The sequence below is a fragment of the Otolemur garnettii genome, unplaced genomic scaffold, assembly GCF_000181295.1.
Source record: "Otolemur garnettii isolate 467f Iridium unplaced genomic scaffold, OtoGar3 scaffold00067, whole genome shotgun sequence".
NCBI classification, from domain to species: Eukaryota; Metazoa; Chordata; class Mammalia; order Primates; family Galagidae; genus Otolemur; species Otolemur garnettii.
In genome coordinates this window covers 3,984,717-3,998,705 of record NW_003852462.1, presented here as the reverse complement: position 1 = coordinate 3,998,705, position 13,989 = coordinate 3,984,717, and the positions used below count along the sequence as shown (strand labels likewise).

Genomic DNA, 13,989 nt, shown 5'->3' with positions numbered 1-13,989 from the left:
CTTAGGCAATCCACCTGCCTAAGCCTCCCAGAGTGCTAGAATTACAGGTGTGAGCCACCTTGCCCAGCCCAGCGGTTTCTTTGCGAGTCCTATTGTCATTCCCATTTTGCAGAGGGCCAGCAGAGAGTAGAGCCATGAATTACCAGGAGTCACACAGCTGGTAAGTGGCATCTGAACACACTGCTGTCTGTCTGAAGCAGGGCCTGGCCTGCAGTAGGTATGCAAGGAATGAAGAGATGGAGGTGCCCCAAGGGCTTCTCCTAGGGTCTAGTTTATGGCTGTCAGTGCCCCTCATCCTTGCTCCTCTAGCCCAGAGGCGGCCCAGCTGAGAAACAGGAAGGCTGGCCTGGCCACTAGGCTGCCCTGTGTGGACCAGCCCAGGGTGTAGTTGCCACAGCAAGGCACTAGGTGGAGCCTCTCCCCTCTCAGGGAGCTCCAGCTGGGGCTGCATCCTAGGAAGCTCCTATTCTGGGACTTCACATCTTCCCCCCATCTATCCAGCCACATCAGTCACATGCCCCAGTCCTCACCACTCACTCATCAGTTTCCTCTTGTCTATCCATCCACATGTGCACCAAGCCACCCCTACCATCTGCCGTTCAGTCACCCTGGACTTGAATGTGATTTGGTCCCATCCTACCCCCCCAACCCCTGACCTAGTAAGTGTACCCTCCCCCTTACACACACACCCTGGGACCTTCCCACCTGACATCTCCCTGTCCCTAAAGCCTTGGTTCTCCGTCCTGATCCCTGAGCCCCCAAGGCTGTCTGCAGCTCCCATCAGACCACCACTCCCTGATCTCTCCTTCCTCCTCATAAACCGGCCTCCCACACACACATACAGGACTGCCATGTGCTGGTCTCATGCTCAGCCTGGCCTTTCAGGAGTGTGGGGGGAGCAGGCCCATGCTGGCATGTCTCCATAAGTGTCAAGAGCAGCAGGACCCAGCCCTACACCTCTCCTCAGAAACACACTGGCTAGGAGCCACTGCCTCCATGCCCCAGTGCCGGCGGCGCCCCCACACGCACTCACATGCTGGTGCGTCAGAAACAGGCTGTTTAATATTTCATGACCGACACTCAGCAGCCTGAATTATTCACCCTGTAACCAAGGCACAGTGAGTGCTGGGGTCCTGGAGATCAGAGGCTGGAGGGGGCCCACTGGATTCTCTGGGGGGCCCAAGGCAGTGTGCACCATCAAGGGGACACAACCTGTGGCGAGCCCTATCCTCCTAGCACCCCTGGTTTGGCAGGTGTCCACGAGCCAGGGGCACCAGCCAGCCCAAGGAGATCTGAGCAGTAGCGGGCAGTGGTACCCACTGCCTCCTGGTAGAGCTCTTGGCACAGATGGGCACTCAACAGATGTCACCATTATTATCAGAATTTCAGCCTCCTCTCATGACCCCTGTTCTGGAGTCAGAGGCTCCAGCCTGGAAGGCCCCAGGACACAGGGCAGATATACTGATGAGGCCGGGCCAGCTTCATAATCTCCTCCACCTTGGCCTGGAGGCAACTAGAAAGATGGGCACCCTCACACTCGCTGGGGAAAATTACGAGAAGCATAGGAAACAAGATAAAATTCCCATCACTGAAGAAATGAGTTAACAACAGTAGGAATAAAAATAATTAATAACTGCTGCATCCACACCCCTCCGGCTGTTGTCCTGTCTGTCGCCTGCCTCCCTCCCTCCCCCTGCCTGGATGGACCACTGCCCTTCCTTGAGACCTTACTGCTGGGAACTCGGATGCTTGGTCATCGAGCTGGGGCATAGCCAGGGAGCTGCCCTGGTTCTGATGTAAGGAGGGCATGGGGGTGAGTGCCACACTCCCACCCTGCCTTGCAGCCTCACTTGTCTCTTTGCATTCCCAAGCCCATCCATGAAGTGGTGGTACTGATCATGCTGGCCTTGTAGGGAGGCTCCAAGACATGCTTGCAGGGCCCTGAGCAGGGCCTGGTGCTCAGCATGCCCCTGGGAATGGGAGCCTCATACTTCAGGGTTCCTCTTCCTTGGGCCTGGGAGGAGTAGCCACCGGGGGGTCCACTGCTGGCCTGGGATGTCCAGGCCCCTTAAGCACAGGCTAGGCCAGGAATCATTTCTGCTATGTAGGGACACTGCCTAGAGTGGAAAGGAGGGGTGTCTGGTGAGACCTCTGACCTCCAAACCCCTGCCAGCTCTAGCCCATCCTTTTCCAGCTTTGACCACAGCCACAGGAAGACATTCCAGGACCAAGCCCCTATGTCTTGTCCTACCCTCACTCTGAACTTACTGAGCAGGACCCCAGTGAGTGCTTTATCTTCCCAAGCTTCAGTTTTCTCATATGGTAAACGGGCGTCATAGTGTCTAGCCACATTTGAGCAAGCTTTAGCCAGGGTATCTTCCCAGGGACAGGAGGCCTTGGCTTCCCCGAGCTGCTGCCACATCCTGATCCACCATCCCTAACTCCCACATCCCTTCTACCCCATCACTTGCACGTTCCCAGCCCAGTGGTTTCCTCCATCCTCAATCAACCCCAGCAGGTGCCCTCGCCTCTCACCTAAACACCTGCTCCGGCGACCCCTTGGGCATGCACACACTGACGTCTACCTGAACACCAGCCAGGCCTTCTCACCTTCCTTTGCTGGGCCCTTGGTCCTCACCCAACCACAAAATATCCTTTCTTTCTTTTTTTAATTTTTTTGCCATTTTTGGCTGGGGCTGAGTTTGAACCCGCCACCTCCGGCATATAGGACCAGCGCCCTACCCTTTTGAGCTTCAGGCGCCACCCCAAAATGTCCTTTCTAAGGGACTCTCTCTGATGGGGTCATCTATTTCCCAGGGTCCAAGGCCAACTCTTTACTCAAAGCTGCTCATCTCCCCAGGTTGGACCTGGACTCACCATCGGGCCCCTACATCAGATTGCTCATCCACATGTACACTGAACAGGCCTCTAAAACTTTCCCTGCCCCAAGCAGCTGTCTTCATTTTTCTCCACTCCCCCCACCCCCCATCTCAGTAAAGGACAGTATACCACCTCCTTGAGCCCAAACTCCAAGGGTCTTAGAAGACCCTTGATCCTGGGCGGTGCCTGTGGCTCAGTAGGTAGGGCACTGGCCCCATATACCAAGGGTGGCGGGTTCGAACCCAGCCCTGGCCAAACTGCAACAAAAAGTAGCTGGGTGTTGTGGCAGATGCCTGTAGTCCCAGCTACTCGGGAGGCTGAGGCAAGAGAATCGCCTAAGCCCAGGAGTTGGAGGTTGCTGTGAGCTGTGATGCCACAGCCCTCTACCAAGGGTGATAAAGTGAGACTGTGTCTCAAAAAAAAAAAAAAAACAGAAAAAAACAAAAAAATGAAGACCCTTGACCAGCCCTCATTATAGAGTACAGCCTCCCCAGAGATGATCATATGTATAAATTATGACCTTTTTTTCTCTCTTACGAAACAAAGCTGATACAGATGAACTATAGCTACTATAGATCTCCATCCAGGACTGGGGCCCACTTACTGTAAACATGCCACAAGGAACAAGGAGTGATCTGCCCATGGAATCAGACTCAGGTTGACAACTACATTTCTCGTGACCTTCCCTGCTGCCAATAATTTCTGTCCCAAGGGAGGTCAGAAGGAAGCCGATACTTCAGGGATCAGATCCAGCTGTGGCCCCAAACTGCTCTGAACCGGAAGTCACGGAGCCTTTGATGGCTCTGAGGCTCTCCGTGTCCTCCAATCATGCCTCCTGGCTTATGTTAAAAGATCCTAAAGTCGGCCCTTCCCTAGAGCCAGGGAAGAAACGCAGGCCTGATTTAAGGAAAGTTCTAGAACAGTCTGCTTATACTCCATCAGCAAGCCTGAAATATTTCCAGAAGTCTACACTTGCCGACAACTCTCCCGACCTTCCAGGGCTTCCCTAGGATTACCAGATTTGACCCTACCCAGGCCTCTGCACCTGCCAGCACTGCCACCAAGTCTGTCATGGCAGGGCTACCTGACTGACCCTATTTTCACTAGGCTGTTAGTTCCCACCTCCTCAAAGGGCCCTGCCTTCCCCAACTCCCTCAACTCAAAGATCAAAGCATGCTATTTCATCATAGTGCTGTCATTCCTGAATTACCTGGTTATTTTATTTCATTCCTACCATGGACATAGGCTACAAGGCTAGGACAGGCAGAACAGTGGAAAGGGCAGAGCCCCTACACTCTCAGAGCAGCAAACCCACATGCTTGTGAATGGAAGAATGCGTATCTGAGCGGGGCATGTCATGTCCCTAGTCCCTAGTACTGCCAGGCTGTTTGTCGAATGAATAAATATGTGTCTGAGAAGACACAGCCTGCCCAGGAATAGGTGAGGCCTTGTCACACATGGCCTTGGCCTAGACGGGTACAGAGGGCCCCAGAAAGGGAGTTTTGTTTGAAGTCACACGCTGTGAGAGTGTGGGTGAGACCCGGGGATGGGGATTCCATGCTCCTCATCTGTTCAAGAGATGATTATTATACTGAGCGGGGAAGATACAGTCCAGGGTGGATCCATCAGGGAGTCAGAAGGGCAGAAAGTGGGAAGGATGTGACCAGGATGTGGAGCAATGACCAGGGCCATGGGAACAAAGCAGGCAGAGGAGTGGGGAGTGGGGGTGAGGGGGTGGGGGCTGGCCTTGAGCAAAGACATGAAGGCAGGGAGAGGACTCCATGGACGAGGTCCAGCAGAGGGAAGGCCTGGCCTGCAGGAGGAGCCTGGAAGGGGTCAAGGAGGAGGAGTAAGCTCTTGGGGAAGGGGAGCACCTGAAGGTGGGGTGGGGGCCAGAGCCAGAAGGGAGGGCAACTGGGCCACGTACAGAAGTGGCCACCCTACGGACAGGCCAATGGTCTGATTTGCATTTTCAAAGGCTGCGGGCACAGCTGGATGGGTAAAGGTTGGAGTTGAGGTAGGAGGACCAAAGTGGGGGTGCATTAGCCCTAGCTAGGTGACAGCTGAGACTGGGAGCTACTAGTAGAAACACAGCCTGGTGGAGGTGGCCCCTCTCCCTCTGAGAGGGGCTTCTCTGGACTCCACCATGGCCCTCTTTTCCGGGCACCTCCACCTAGGTCAGGGTATAAGGCCCATTGCCACCTTTCTAGTATGGATGTCCCCAGGTCCTGCTGCCCATGAGACTGAGGAACACCAATTAAGAAGGAATAAGCCCCCACTGCCTGTGGCAGAAACAGGTGCCCAGCAGGAAAGGGGCAGCTCCAGGCCCGGGCAGAGCCTCAGCCTTGTAAGGGAGAGCTAAGCCATGGGCCCTGGGGCTCCCCAAGAACTCCTTCTGCCCAGGTGGGGACAGCCTGAACCCCTAAGACTCAGGTGGGCTGTAGAATTAGCCAGACTCCATGAAGCTTTTTGATAAAGAAGGAAAAAGGGAAAGTCTTCAGTGAAAGACTTGAAAGGCCTTGAGAGATTAGGGCCCGGACCAGGAGTGAGAGACAGACCCAGAGATGGGATACAATTTGCCCAAGGCCACACAGCAAACTGGCGGTGACCACAGCCAGTCAATCAGCCGCTCTGAAACATCATTTCTCTACCTGTCAGTTCCAAGAGTTAGGGACATTTGTCTGGTTTGTCAATATATCCCCATACTTAGAACAGTGGTTCTCAACCTGTGGGTCGCGACCCACAGGAACTGTATTAAAGGGCCACAGCATTAGGAAGGTTGAGAACCACTGACTTAGAATACTGTCTAGCTCTTAGCAGATGCTTGATGGATCAATCTGGAAAATGGGCTGATGATAGCTAGGGCCAATGCTGAGGTAGTTGGCAGCTCAGATGAATCCGGCTAGTGCCAGGCCCTTGGCAGGCCCTCAGTGAGTGGGGGCTGTTATGGGTTTAGCCTGAGGCCTGAACCAGGTGCTTTCCAATCCCAGATGGTCTGGTCTGGTCAGGGACTGGGGGAAGCCTTAGGGGGAGGAGGCCCTTACAGGGAGCTAGAATTGAAAATCTTGGGCCAACTGGTTTTCCAGCTTGCTCTGGCTGGCAGGGCCCACAAACCCCAGCGTAGAGCCTGGAGCCACTGACCCACCCCACCTGGAAGCTCAGGCCTCAGGTCCCAGCTGTTCCCAGGCTTCCCACCTGCTCAGGCCCCCAGGCAGCCAGAGCAGGAGGTGGCTCCTGGGCCCCAGGACCTGCTGGAGGGTAGCCACCTGCTCCTCACCCTGTCTCAGTCTGCCCCAACCAGGGGTCTGTTCCCTCCACCAGCCCCTGGAGCTCCGCCCAGGAGGGCCAGCCCTCCTGCCTCTAGACCCCTCAGACCCAGGCCTGGGTCAGCTCAGCCCAGCTTTCACGAATAGGGGCTCAGAGAGTGGGTCCCCACTAGGGTGGCAGCCCCTGAGGTCACTGTGGCAAGTCCCCTGCTTCTGGGAGGATTTGGCCCAGTGAACTGGGATAGATGGAGGGGGTGGGTGCAGGGTGTTTCCTACAGTCTGAAACCCTTCCTGACATCCCAAAGTGTAGCACTGGCATCAGTTGGGCCCTCCTCCAAAGCTGTCCAGGCTTCTGGCTCCTCCGGAGCTTGTTACTTCCATAGCCCATGGCCGCCCACAGCCTCCCTAGGTGAGATCGAGTTTCCCCACTGGTAGGTATGGGAGCCCTTCCACCCTGGCTAGCTCACCCACCCCTAGAGAGAGTGCTGAGCCTTGTGAATAATTCACAGCGATTCACAGCAGGCCAGGAGGCTGGGCCAGAGTGTCAGGAGCTGGGCCACCTGGGTCCTCTAGTCAGCACTAGAACCTGGGGCAGCCCAAGCCTCTGGCCTCCCCAGCTCTGAGTCCTGGTATCCAATGTGTTGGGGAGCTGAAGTCTGCACCCCCAAGGAAGGAGGCTAAGTGAGCAGTACCAACTCCAAGCCCAATTCCTGGCTACCCCCTCCTGCCTGAGCCTGGCCTGGCAGCCACACAAAGGCACTTTCTTATCAGCCAAGTCACAGGCCTTCACAGGGAATGGAGCCCAAGCACTCTGTCTACCTCCCTGAGATTCATGGTGACCCCTGGGGGGCTGGCGGCTCATCAGTTCAGGCCATCTGGCTGCTGGGTTGGCACCAGGGCCCAATCACGCCCAGCACCTGGCACGGCCTGTGAGAGGGTCAAGGTCCCCAGGCCTGGAGCCTGTGAGGATGTTCCACCAGCACAGCCAGAGTCTTCTTAGAGCCTGAGATCCAACCCCATGGGGGGATCGCAGCTCATTAATGCCCAGCTATGGGTAAGGAGTCTCCAGGGAGACTCAGAGCCTTCTAGTTGACACTTTTGGGCCCCACTGACCCCACCATCCGCCTGGCCTTCTGGACCTGTCCGTCCCCTCTAAGAGTCCACTGCTGGAAGTGATGGGGGGGGTGGGGTAGATGCATCAAAATCACTGCTGTGAGGCCCCAACCTGGAGAGGCCAACACAGGAGTCTGGGACAAAGCTTCCCATGGTGCTGACAGGTACCAGACGAAAACCTACACTCAGGCTCGGAGCCTATAGCTCAAGTGGTTAAGGTACCAGCCACATATACCAGAACTGGTGGGTTCGAATCCAGCCTGGGCCTGCCAAACAACAATGATAACTACAACCAAAAAAAAAAATAGCCGGGTGGTGTGGCAGACGCCTATAGTCCCAGCTACTTGGGAGACTGAGGCATGAGAATCACTTAAGCCTAGGAGTTGGAGGTTGCTGTGAGCTGCAATGCCATGGCACTCTACCCAGGGTCACAGCTTGAGGCTCTGTCTCAACAAAAAAAAAAAAAAAAGAAAGAAAGAAAGAAAGAAAGAAAACCTACACTCAAGGGTCTCCAGGGCCCTCCTACTCTAAATCCCACTGGCTTTGACATGAACCAAACCCAGGCTTGTTCAGAAGTACAGAATTGACACCAAAGTGGCCAAGTGGCCCTGGCAGGGCTGACTGTGAAGAACATAACACCCAGCCAGACCGGCTAGGTCTCCCGCTGGCCAGTCTGGGAGCCCCTTCTTAGCAAGGAGGGAACCCAGCTCTACCTACCTGTCCTGGGCTGAGAGGACAATGCAGCCCGGCCTGGTGGGTCCTAGGGGGCATCCTACATCCATGAGAATGTGCCTGGGCCTAAGAAGCTGCAGCTGCAGCCACCTTGACACATGGCTATGTGGCTGGACTGGCCTCCAGCCTGCTCCCTGGTGGCCAGTAGCCCTGCAGGTGCCCTCAGGAATGACCCAGCAGTGAAGACAGGTCAGACCCCTACCTTGTGGTTGCTCCCCTCCTGAGGCTTATGTCCTGGGCTCCCATTCCAACTGACAAAGGTCACCCACTCAGGTTTCCACAGCCACTAGCATTCTGTTCCCTGAGACGGGGCCTGTGCGGCCTTCCCCCAGGACCCCTACCTCCCCTACACCTAAAACCTGGCTCCCCTCTGCCTTCTGACTCCTTTATGTCCCCCATGCTGCAGGAGCGCCACCCTTCTGCATGCCCTCCTTTGGGAGCTCCCAGCCCACACCCTGGCAGGTTTGGAAGCTCTATCCTCCCCTTGGTAGGCCGAGTAGGCTGGGGGGGCCACAGGAAATGACAAACTGCTCTCCAGATGGCCTGTAGCCAGCTGGCTCTAGGGCTAGGAGGTGGGTGGGCCTCTGGGAGAGGCAGCTGTCCTTTAGGAGAGGCAGCTCCTCTCCCACCTGCCTAACTAGGGTTTAGGAGGGGCCAGTCCCTCGTCCATACCCCACCCCACCCCCACCCCTGCCACAATTTAGGACAGTCTTGCACATGAGCATAAGCCTGAGCTAGAGAGAACCACCTGCTGCAGACAGGCATGCAGAGGGGAGCAAGTGGCCTCAGCTGCATGGGATCAGGCTTTGGAGGATTTGAAGAGCACCTGTGTACAGAGCTCTGGGGCAAGTGGCTGTGGGCAGCCCCTGAGGAGGTTGCCAGGAGGGGAGAAATTTCAGCTCAGGTAGGAGCTGCCTCTCTGTTCTGGCCCTCTGGCCACCAGGATGGTCCCTGGAGGGATCCCTCCTTGGCACACTGGAGAGGTGTGGCAGATCCTGGGCACCTCTGGGGCCCTGGCCTGCCCCATGCAGGCCCGCTTAGGGGGGTGTTCTTACTCAGGGTAGTGCCTGATGAGAACCCTCAGGGAGGGGAAGTCTCCTTTGGCGGCGGCATAGTGGAGAGGCAGGGCACCCATGTCTGTGGCCATGGTGGGGTCCCCATTGCCATGACGCAGCAGCCAGTTCACCACCTCAGGGTGGCCGAAGCGGGCAGCCAGATGCAGGACTGTGGCACCAGAATTGTCTTTGTCCTGTGGGAGGAGAGCCAGTTGAAGTTCTGAAGCCATGACCTGCCTGTTCCTCTGGCTCACATCCCTCCCAGCCCCCTGCCAGGAGGTAGTTCTGTCCTCTCTGCCCTCCCTTGAGGGGGTAGCCAGGTCTCCTTTAGCAGTTTTTGTACCCATCCTGGAGCTTGGATCTGTTTCTGCCCTTGTGCAGCTAAGTGGCCCTCTCTGAAAGTCAGTCCATAAGCAGTGCCACCAAGCTTGCATGTCATTCTTGCAAAGTGCCTGCACACAGCACCCTTGTTGTCACAGCAGGAGGCTGGCTCTAGGCCTAGGGACCCAGCCCCTGACATCCAGAGCTCAGGGAACACCTGAATAAGTGAGGGAGAGTTGCTGGGAGCAGGGCCAGGAGAGGGGCGGTGAGGCTGCACCAGGCCAGCATTGGGACTGGGGGTACACCCCCACACCCAACACTTTCCCTTCCCTGTCCCTCCTTCCCAGGTGTCAGTGGAAACAGAGGCCTCCACCTTGGTGCCCCTCCAACAACCCCTTAGTAGAAAACTGTCCCCCCCAGCAGACTCCCCTGCACCTGGCTATGGGAACACCTTGTGCTCTTGCTCCTGTGGAGGAGGAAGTTTCTAGGTACTAGTGGGCAGGACCCAGGGCAAGCAGCCAGTGGTGGAAAGTGTGGACTAATGGTAGCTCCTGGGAGGCGTGTGGTTGGGTGGGAAGTCTGGGCCCAGAACTGCTGGATGCATCCTCTGTGCACACCCAGTTGTGTGTGTCTGTGGGGAAGGGGCTGTGGGGGCTACCAGGGAACCTGGGCAGGTTGGACAATCACTGAGAAGCCAGGTGTCTGGACTGAGGCTGGCATGTCCAGCAGAGTGGGGACTGGGTCTAGAACAGAACAACCTCTCTCCAGCACGTGGGACAATGACGCAGGGGTAGGCAGGGGCAAGGGGCAGGGTTGGGGCTCAGGACAAGGTGGACCCAGGAGGCAAAGCTCCTCTGCCCTGTCTTGCCCAGAGAAGGGGCGCTGTGGGGGCAGATGTGGCAAAGACAGTGGAAACTGGCAAGAGACCTTGACACTGAGGAAGGCGAATCGTGGTGGAAGAGAACCTCTGAGACCCTGTGAGATGCAAGGAAAGAGGGATGGTGGGCAGTGCGCCCCAACTGGAAAGTCACCATTCTCCTGGGGCTGGGGGGAGGCACTCTGGCTGTCCTGAGGCAGGAAGGAGGATGGAGCAGAGAATAAATGGCCCACAGGAAGTTGAGGATTATGCTAAGGCCCCTCTTGTGTGCAGGAAAGCCCAGGAACTAGTTCCCTCTGCCCCAGAGCCCAGGGCATGAGGCTGGCTAGAGGTGACCAGAGTAGGACTGTGGTGAAGCATGTCTCAAGCCCCAGCTTTTGAGAAAGGCTGTCCTTTCCCATTGGCCTTGGGCACTGTGAGCCTGAGGCTCTGGGGGTCCTGATTGCTCCAGGCCTCTGGGTGGTGGTGGCAGTAAGGAGAGGCCATAGATCTATGGGCTCCAGCCTGTCCCTGAGGCACCAGCAGCTGTGTGGCCCTGAGGAGACTCATGCCACTGACCGCACCCTAAAGCTGCTTATCTTTCTGGGCTGGGCAGGCCGATGGATCCAGGTCATCTCCCCCCACTTCCACCCTCAGCACCCAAGTCTGCTTGGGCAGGAGGGCAGGAGACTTGATAAACTGGTCCCAAGGCCACTTGTTTCTTCCAGCTCCTCTGCAGTGGCAAGGGAGGCTTCCAACGAAGGCTGGACACAGGGATCAGGGAGGAGTGGGAGGCTCTGCTCAAGATCAGGGAGGCACGCCACCTCCCGAAAGAATTGGCATGGGCCATGTGGCCCGGAACCCCTGATAACAGGGCCCACTGAGAGATAAAGGCTCCTGTCTCCCAGAAAGGATCAGAAGGAACTTGCATCTGAGGGTGGCAATGGGCTGGGGCTGGCCATCATTTGGGGACAGCAAGCCAGCAACAGAGCTGCCTGCTTGCTGTTACCAGCAAAAGCAAGAGCTGCCCTTGCCTCCTCCCCTTCCAGCTCTAGTGAACTGGTGGTGGTCTTCCCAAGTGGAAAACCAGTTCCTGATTTCTTCTCTTGGCTGCCCCCACAACCAGAATATCTTCCAAATCCAGCTCAGCCTGGGAGACCTGAAGCCTGGCCCTGGTGGCTACTCTGAACATGCCTCCTTCCGGCTGTTCCTCCCACAGCACAAGAATGTGCGTGCCTCGGGGCTTTGCACTTCTTGTTCCTGGTGCTCAGAACTCTCTGTCATCTGGCTACCTTCTCACCAGCCTGGACACCCCTTGGAGGTCACCCTTCAGAGTGACCAGGTGAGGTCTGGGAGCAGAAAGACTCAGGCTGGAGAAGCAACTTAGAGCTTGGAACCCCAAAGGCCCTGATGTTCTGGGATCAGTTTAGGTCCTGAGGAGACCACCCTTACCATGGTCCACCACCCCTCCCCACACTCTGGGTTAGAGACGCTTGTAGCTCAGCTTGGGATGGGCTGTGGAACTTTGTCCAGTCTCCCTCCAGACCTGGTCTTGCAGGACGTGAGGCCCTTCCTGCCCCACCCACTCTCCAGGACTCTGCGGATCAGTGCTCTGCCTTTCCTGTAAGAGCCAAGATGCTGCGTCCAACTCCGTTCTGGTTTCCCACCACTCAGGAGCTCTTCCAAGAAGCAGGGCCTGCCAGGGCATCTGCCCAGGTACTCTCAATCCAGGGAGCCCACCTCACCCAAAGCCCTCTGGAAGGAACTCCGTGCAGGGCTCAGCTGGGCCAGGAGGTGACCAAACCAACCCCACCCACCATCTGGGCCACCAAGCAGGGCGCCCAACAAGTGACGCTACCCACCTGCGCTCTGCAGCCGCCCTTCAAGAGCAGCCACTGCAGGCAGGTGAGGTGGCCAGTGGCGGCTGCGTCGTGGGCAGGCGTGGCACCGTTGCGCGCGCGGGCGGTTGAGGGCAGGCCCACATCTTCCACAAGGAAACGCAGACAGTGCAGCTTGCCGGCGCGGGCCGCATGGTGCACCGGCAGAGCGTCCAGCGGGTCGCGCAGGGAAAGCTCCAGCAGGCCGGCGACGTGCAGGGACCTCAGCACATCCAGCTCGCCCTGTCGCGACGCCTGCAGAGCCTGCTCCAGGGCCATGGTGCCGCCCCCGGCGCCGACCCCGCACTCAGTGTGTCCCTCGGGACGCCATGCTCGAGTCGTCGGGGCTCAGAGGATCCTGCAGCGCGGCGGTCGGGGCTTTGCGACCCCGGGAGGCGGAGCGGCTGCGGGCCCGGCCTCTGCTCGGCGCTGTCCTTGGCTCCGCCGCGCTCTGAGGCTGGGACTTGCGGACGCCGGCTTAAGCCTCTGGCCCGCCCTCGCCCCGCCCCCTCGGCTGAGTCCCCAGCTCATCCCCGCCTTGTGGCGGGGACGTTCAGGTGACAGGGGCAGGTGTACTCATTGTCTCACGTAAAAACTGAGACTCCAGAGGGCGGCAAAACTGGGTTCGAATTCAGGAGCCGTCGGGCACAGGCGGACTCATTCCCCTGCAGTGGCCGCTATTTGCTGTTACAGGCGCTGGGGCCCAAACCAGCAAACCATTGCCGCAATTACAGAGGGCGACAAATGTTATCTGAACAGGAAAACGGGGTGCTAGGGAGTGAAGCAGTGGGCGGTCAGGGAAGGTCTATTCGAGGCGGGCAGGGCTGTGTTTTGAGTGGCGAGTGGTGGAGAGTGTGGCGTGTGCAGGCCCTGTGCCCTGCAGGGCCCCTCCGGACGCCCGGGGAGGGAGGTAGCGGGGGGAGGAGAGAACCCGGACGTTCCGGCGAGCTCGGAACTCTGAGTTTAGCGGTCGGAGAGTCCGACTCCAGTGCGGCTGTCGCGGGTAGAGGGACTCGACCACCGCTTTGAGGGCCTGAGGCTACCAAGCCAGCAGAAGAGACTGCAGGGGTGCGAGGCATGGGGCCAAATCCGCCTGCGGGCGCGGCCGAAACTAACCGTGGGAGCTGGAGGAGGCAGGGCTGGCCGGACACGAGGAAGAACTACCAGAAGGTGGGGGCTGCAGAACTGCGCGACACATCCGCGTGTATCGGACGACCTTGAAACAGCCTGTGCCCTTCTTTCCCCACCCCTCCACCCCGCTGGAGCCCCGTGAGAGTCCGGACCCGCCCCGGGACGAACCTGTCATCCAGGCCCTTGCCAGTCTGTGCTGGAAACGCTGTGGAATGAAGCCCCTTCCAGGAACTGGGGGATCCCGGGCGGTGGTCTCTGGGGCGGTCTCGGATGCCGTTCTCAGGACTGCCACCTGGTGGCGCCCTGCCCTGTGGCCTCCAGCACTCCCAGGTGTCCAGTAACCTGAGCCACCTGTGTCTTGCGTGGTCAGGTGAGTGTCCAACGACCTCCAAGACAGCCAGATCTGCCTGGCTTTTGGTGGGACCTGTGGCCACAGGGATCTCTGATCCCTGCCCATCGGTTTGCAGACAAAGGGAAGGAGGTGTCTTTTCCTGGTGGTGGCCAGAGCAACTAGCTTGCGGCTCATTGGAGCTGCCCTCTTCCAGCATACCCAGTGGCTGGTGCACCGTGCAGCCAGCAAGTGGCAGGATACTCCCCGGAGGAGGAGCTAAAATGGATTGTCTTGTGCTCTCTCACCATTGCTGACAGTGACATCGCCATAAAAACCAGATGTGAGCAACTCATCCTGCTGACCAACCTCTCTGAATCCTTTCAGAACATGACTCAAACTCAGGCGTGGAGCCAGACCCTTATTCCCA

General features: G+C 57.8%; 1 protein-coding gene across 1 annotated transcript in view; it reads right to left on the bottom strand.

Moving 5' to 3' along the window:
• ESPN (espin) overlaps positions 1–12,545 on the bottom strand; it is a 31,638-nt gene extending 19,093 nt beyond the window's left edge. The window contains exons 1-2 of the mRNA XM_003793230.3: positions 12,086–12,545; positions 9,047–9,240 (exon numbers count right to left, since the gene is read on the bottom strand). Of these exons, the coding sequence (XP_003793278.1) occupies positions 9,047–9,240; positions 12,086–12,379 (488 nt within the window). The 5' untranslated portion in view covers positions 12,380–12,545. The remainder of the gene's footprint in view (positions 1–9,046; positions 9,241–12,085) is intronic.
• Between the last annotated feature and the right edge of the window lie 1,444 nt (positions 12,546–13,989).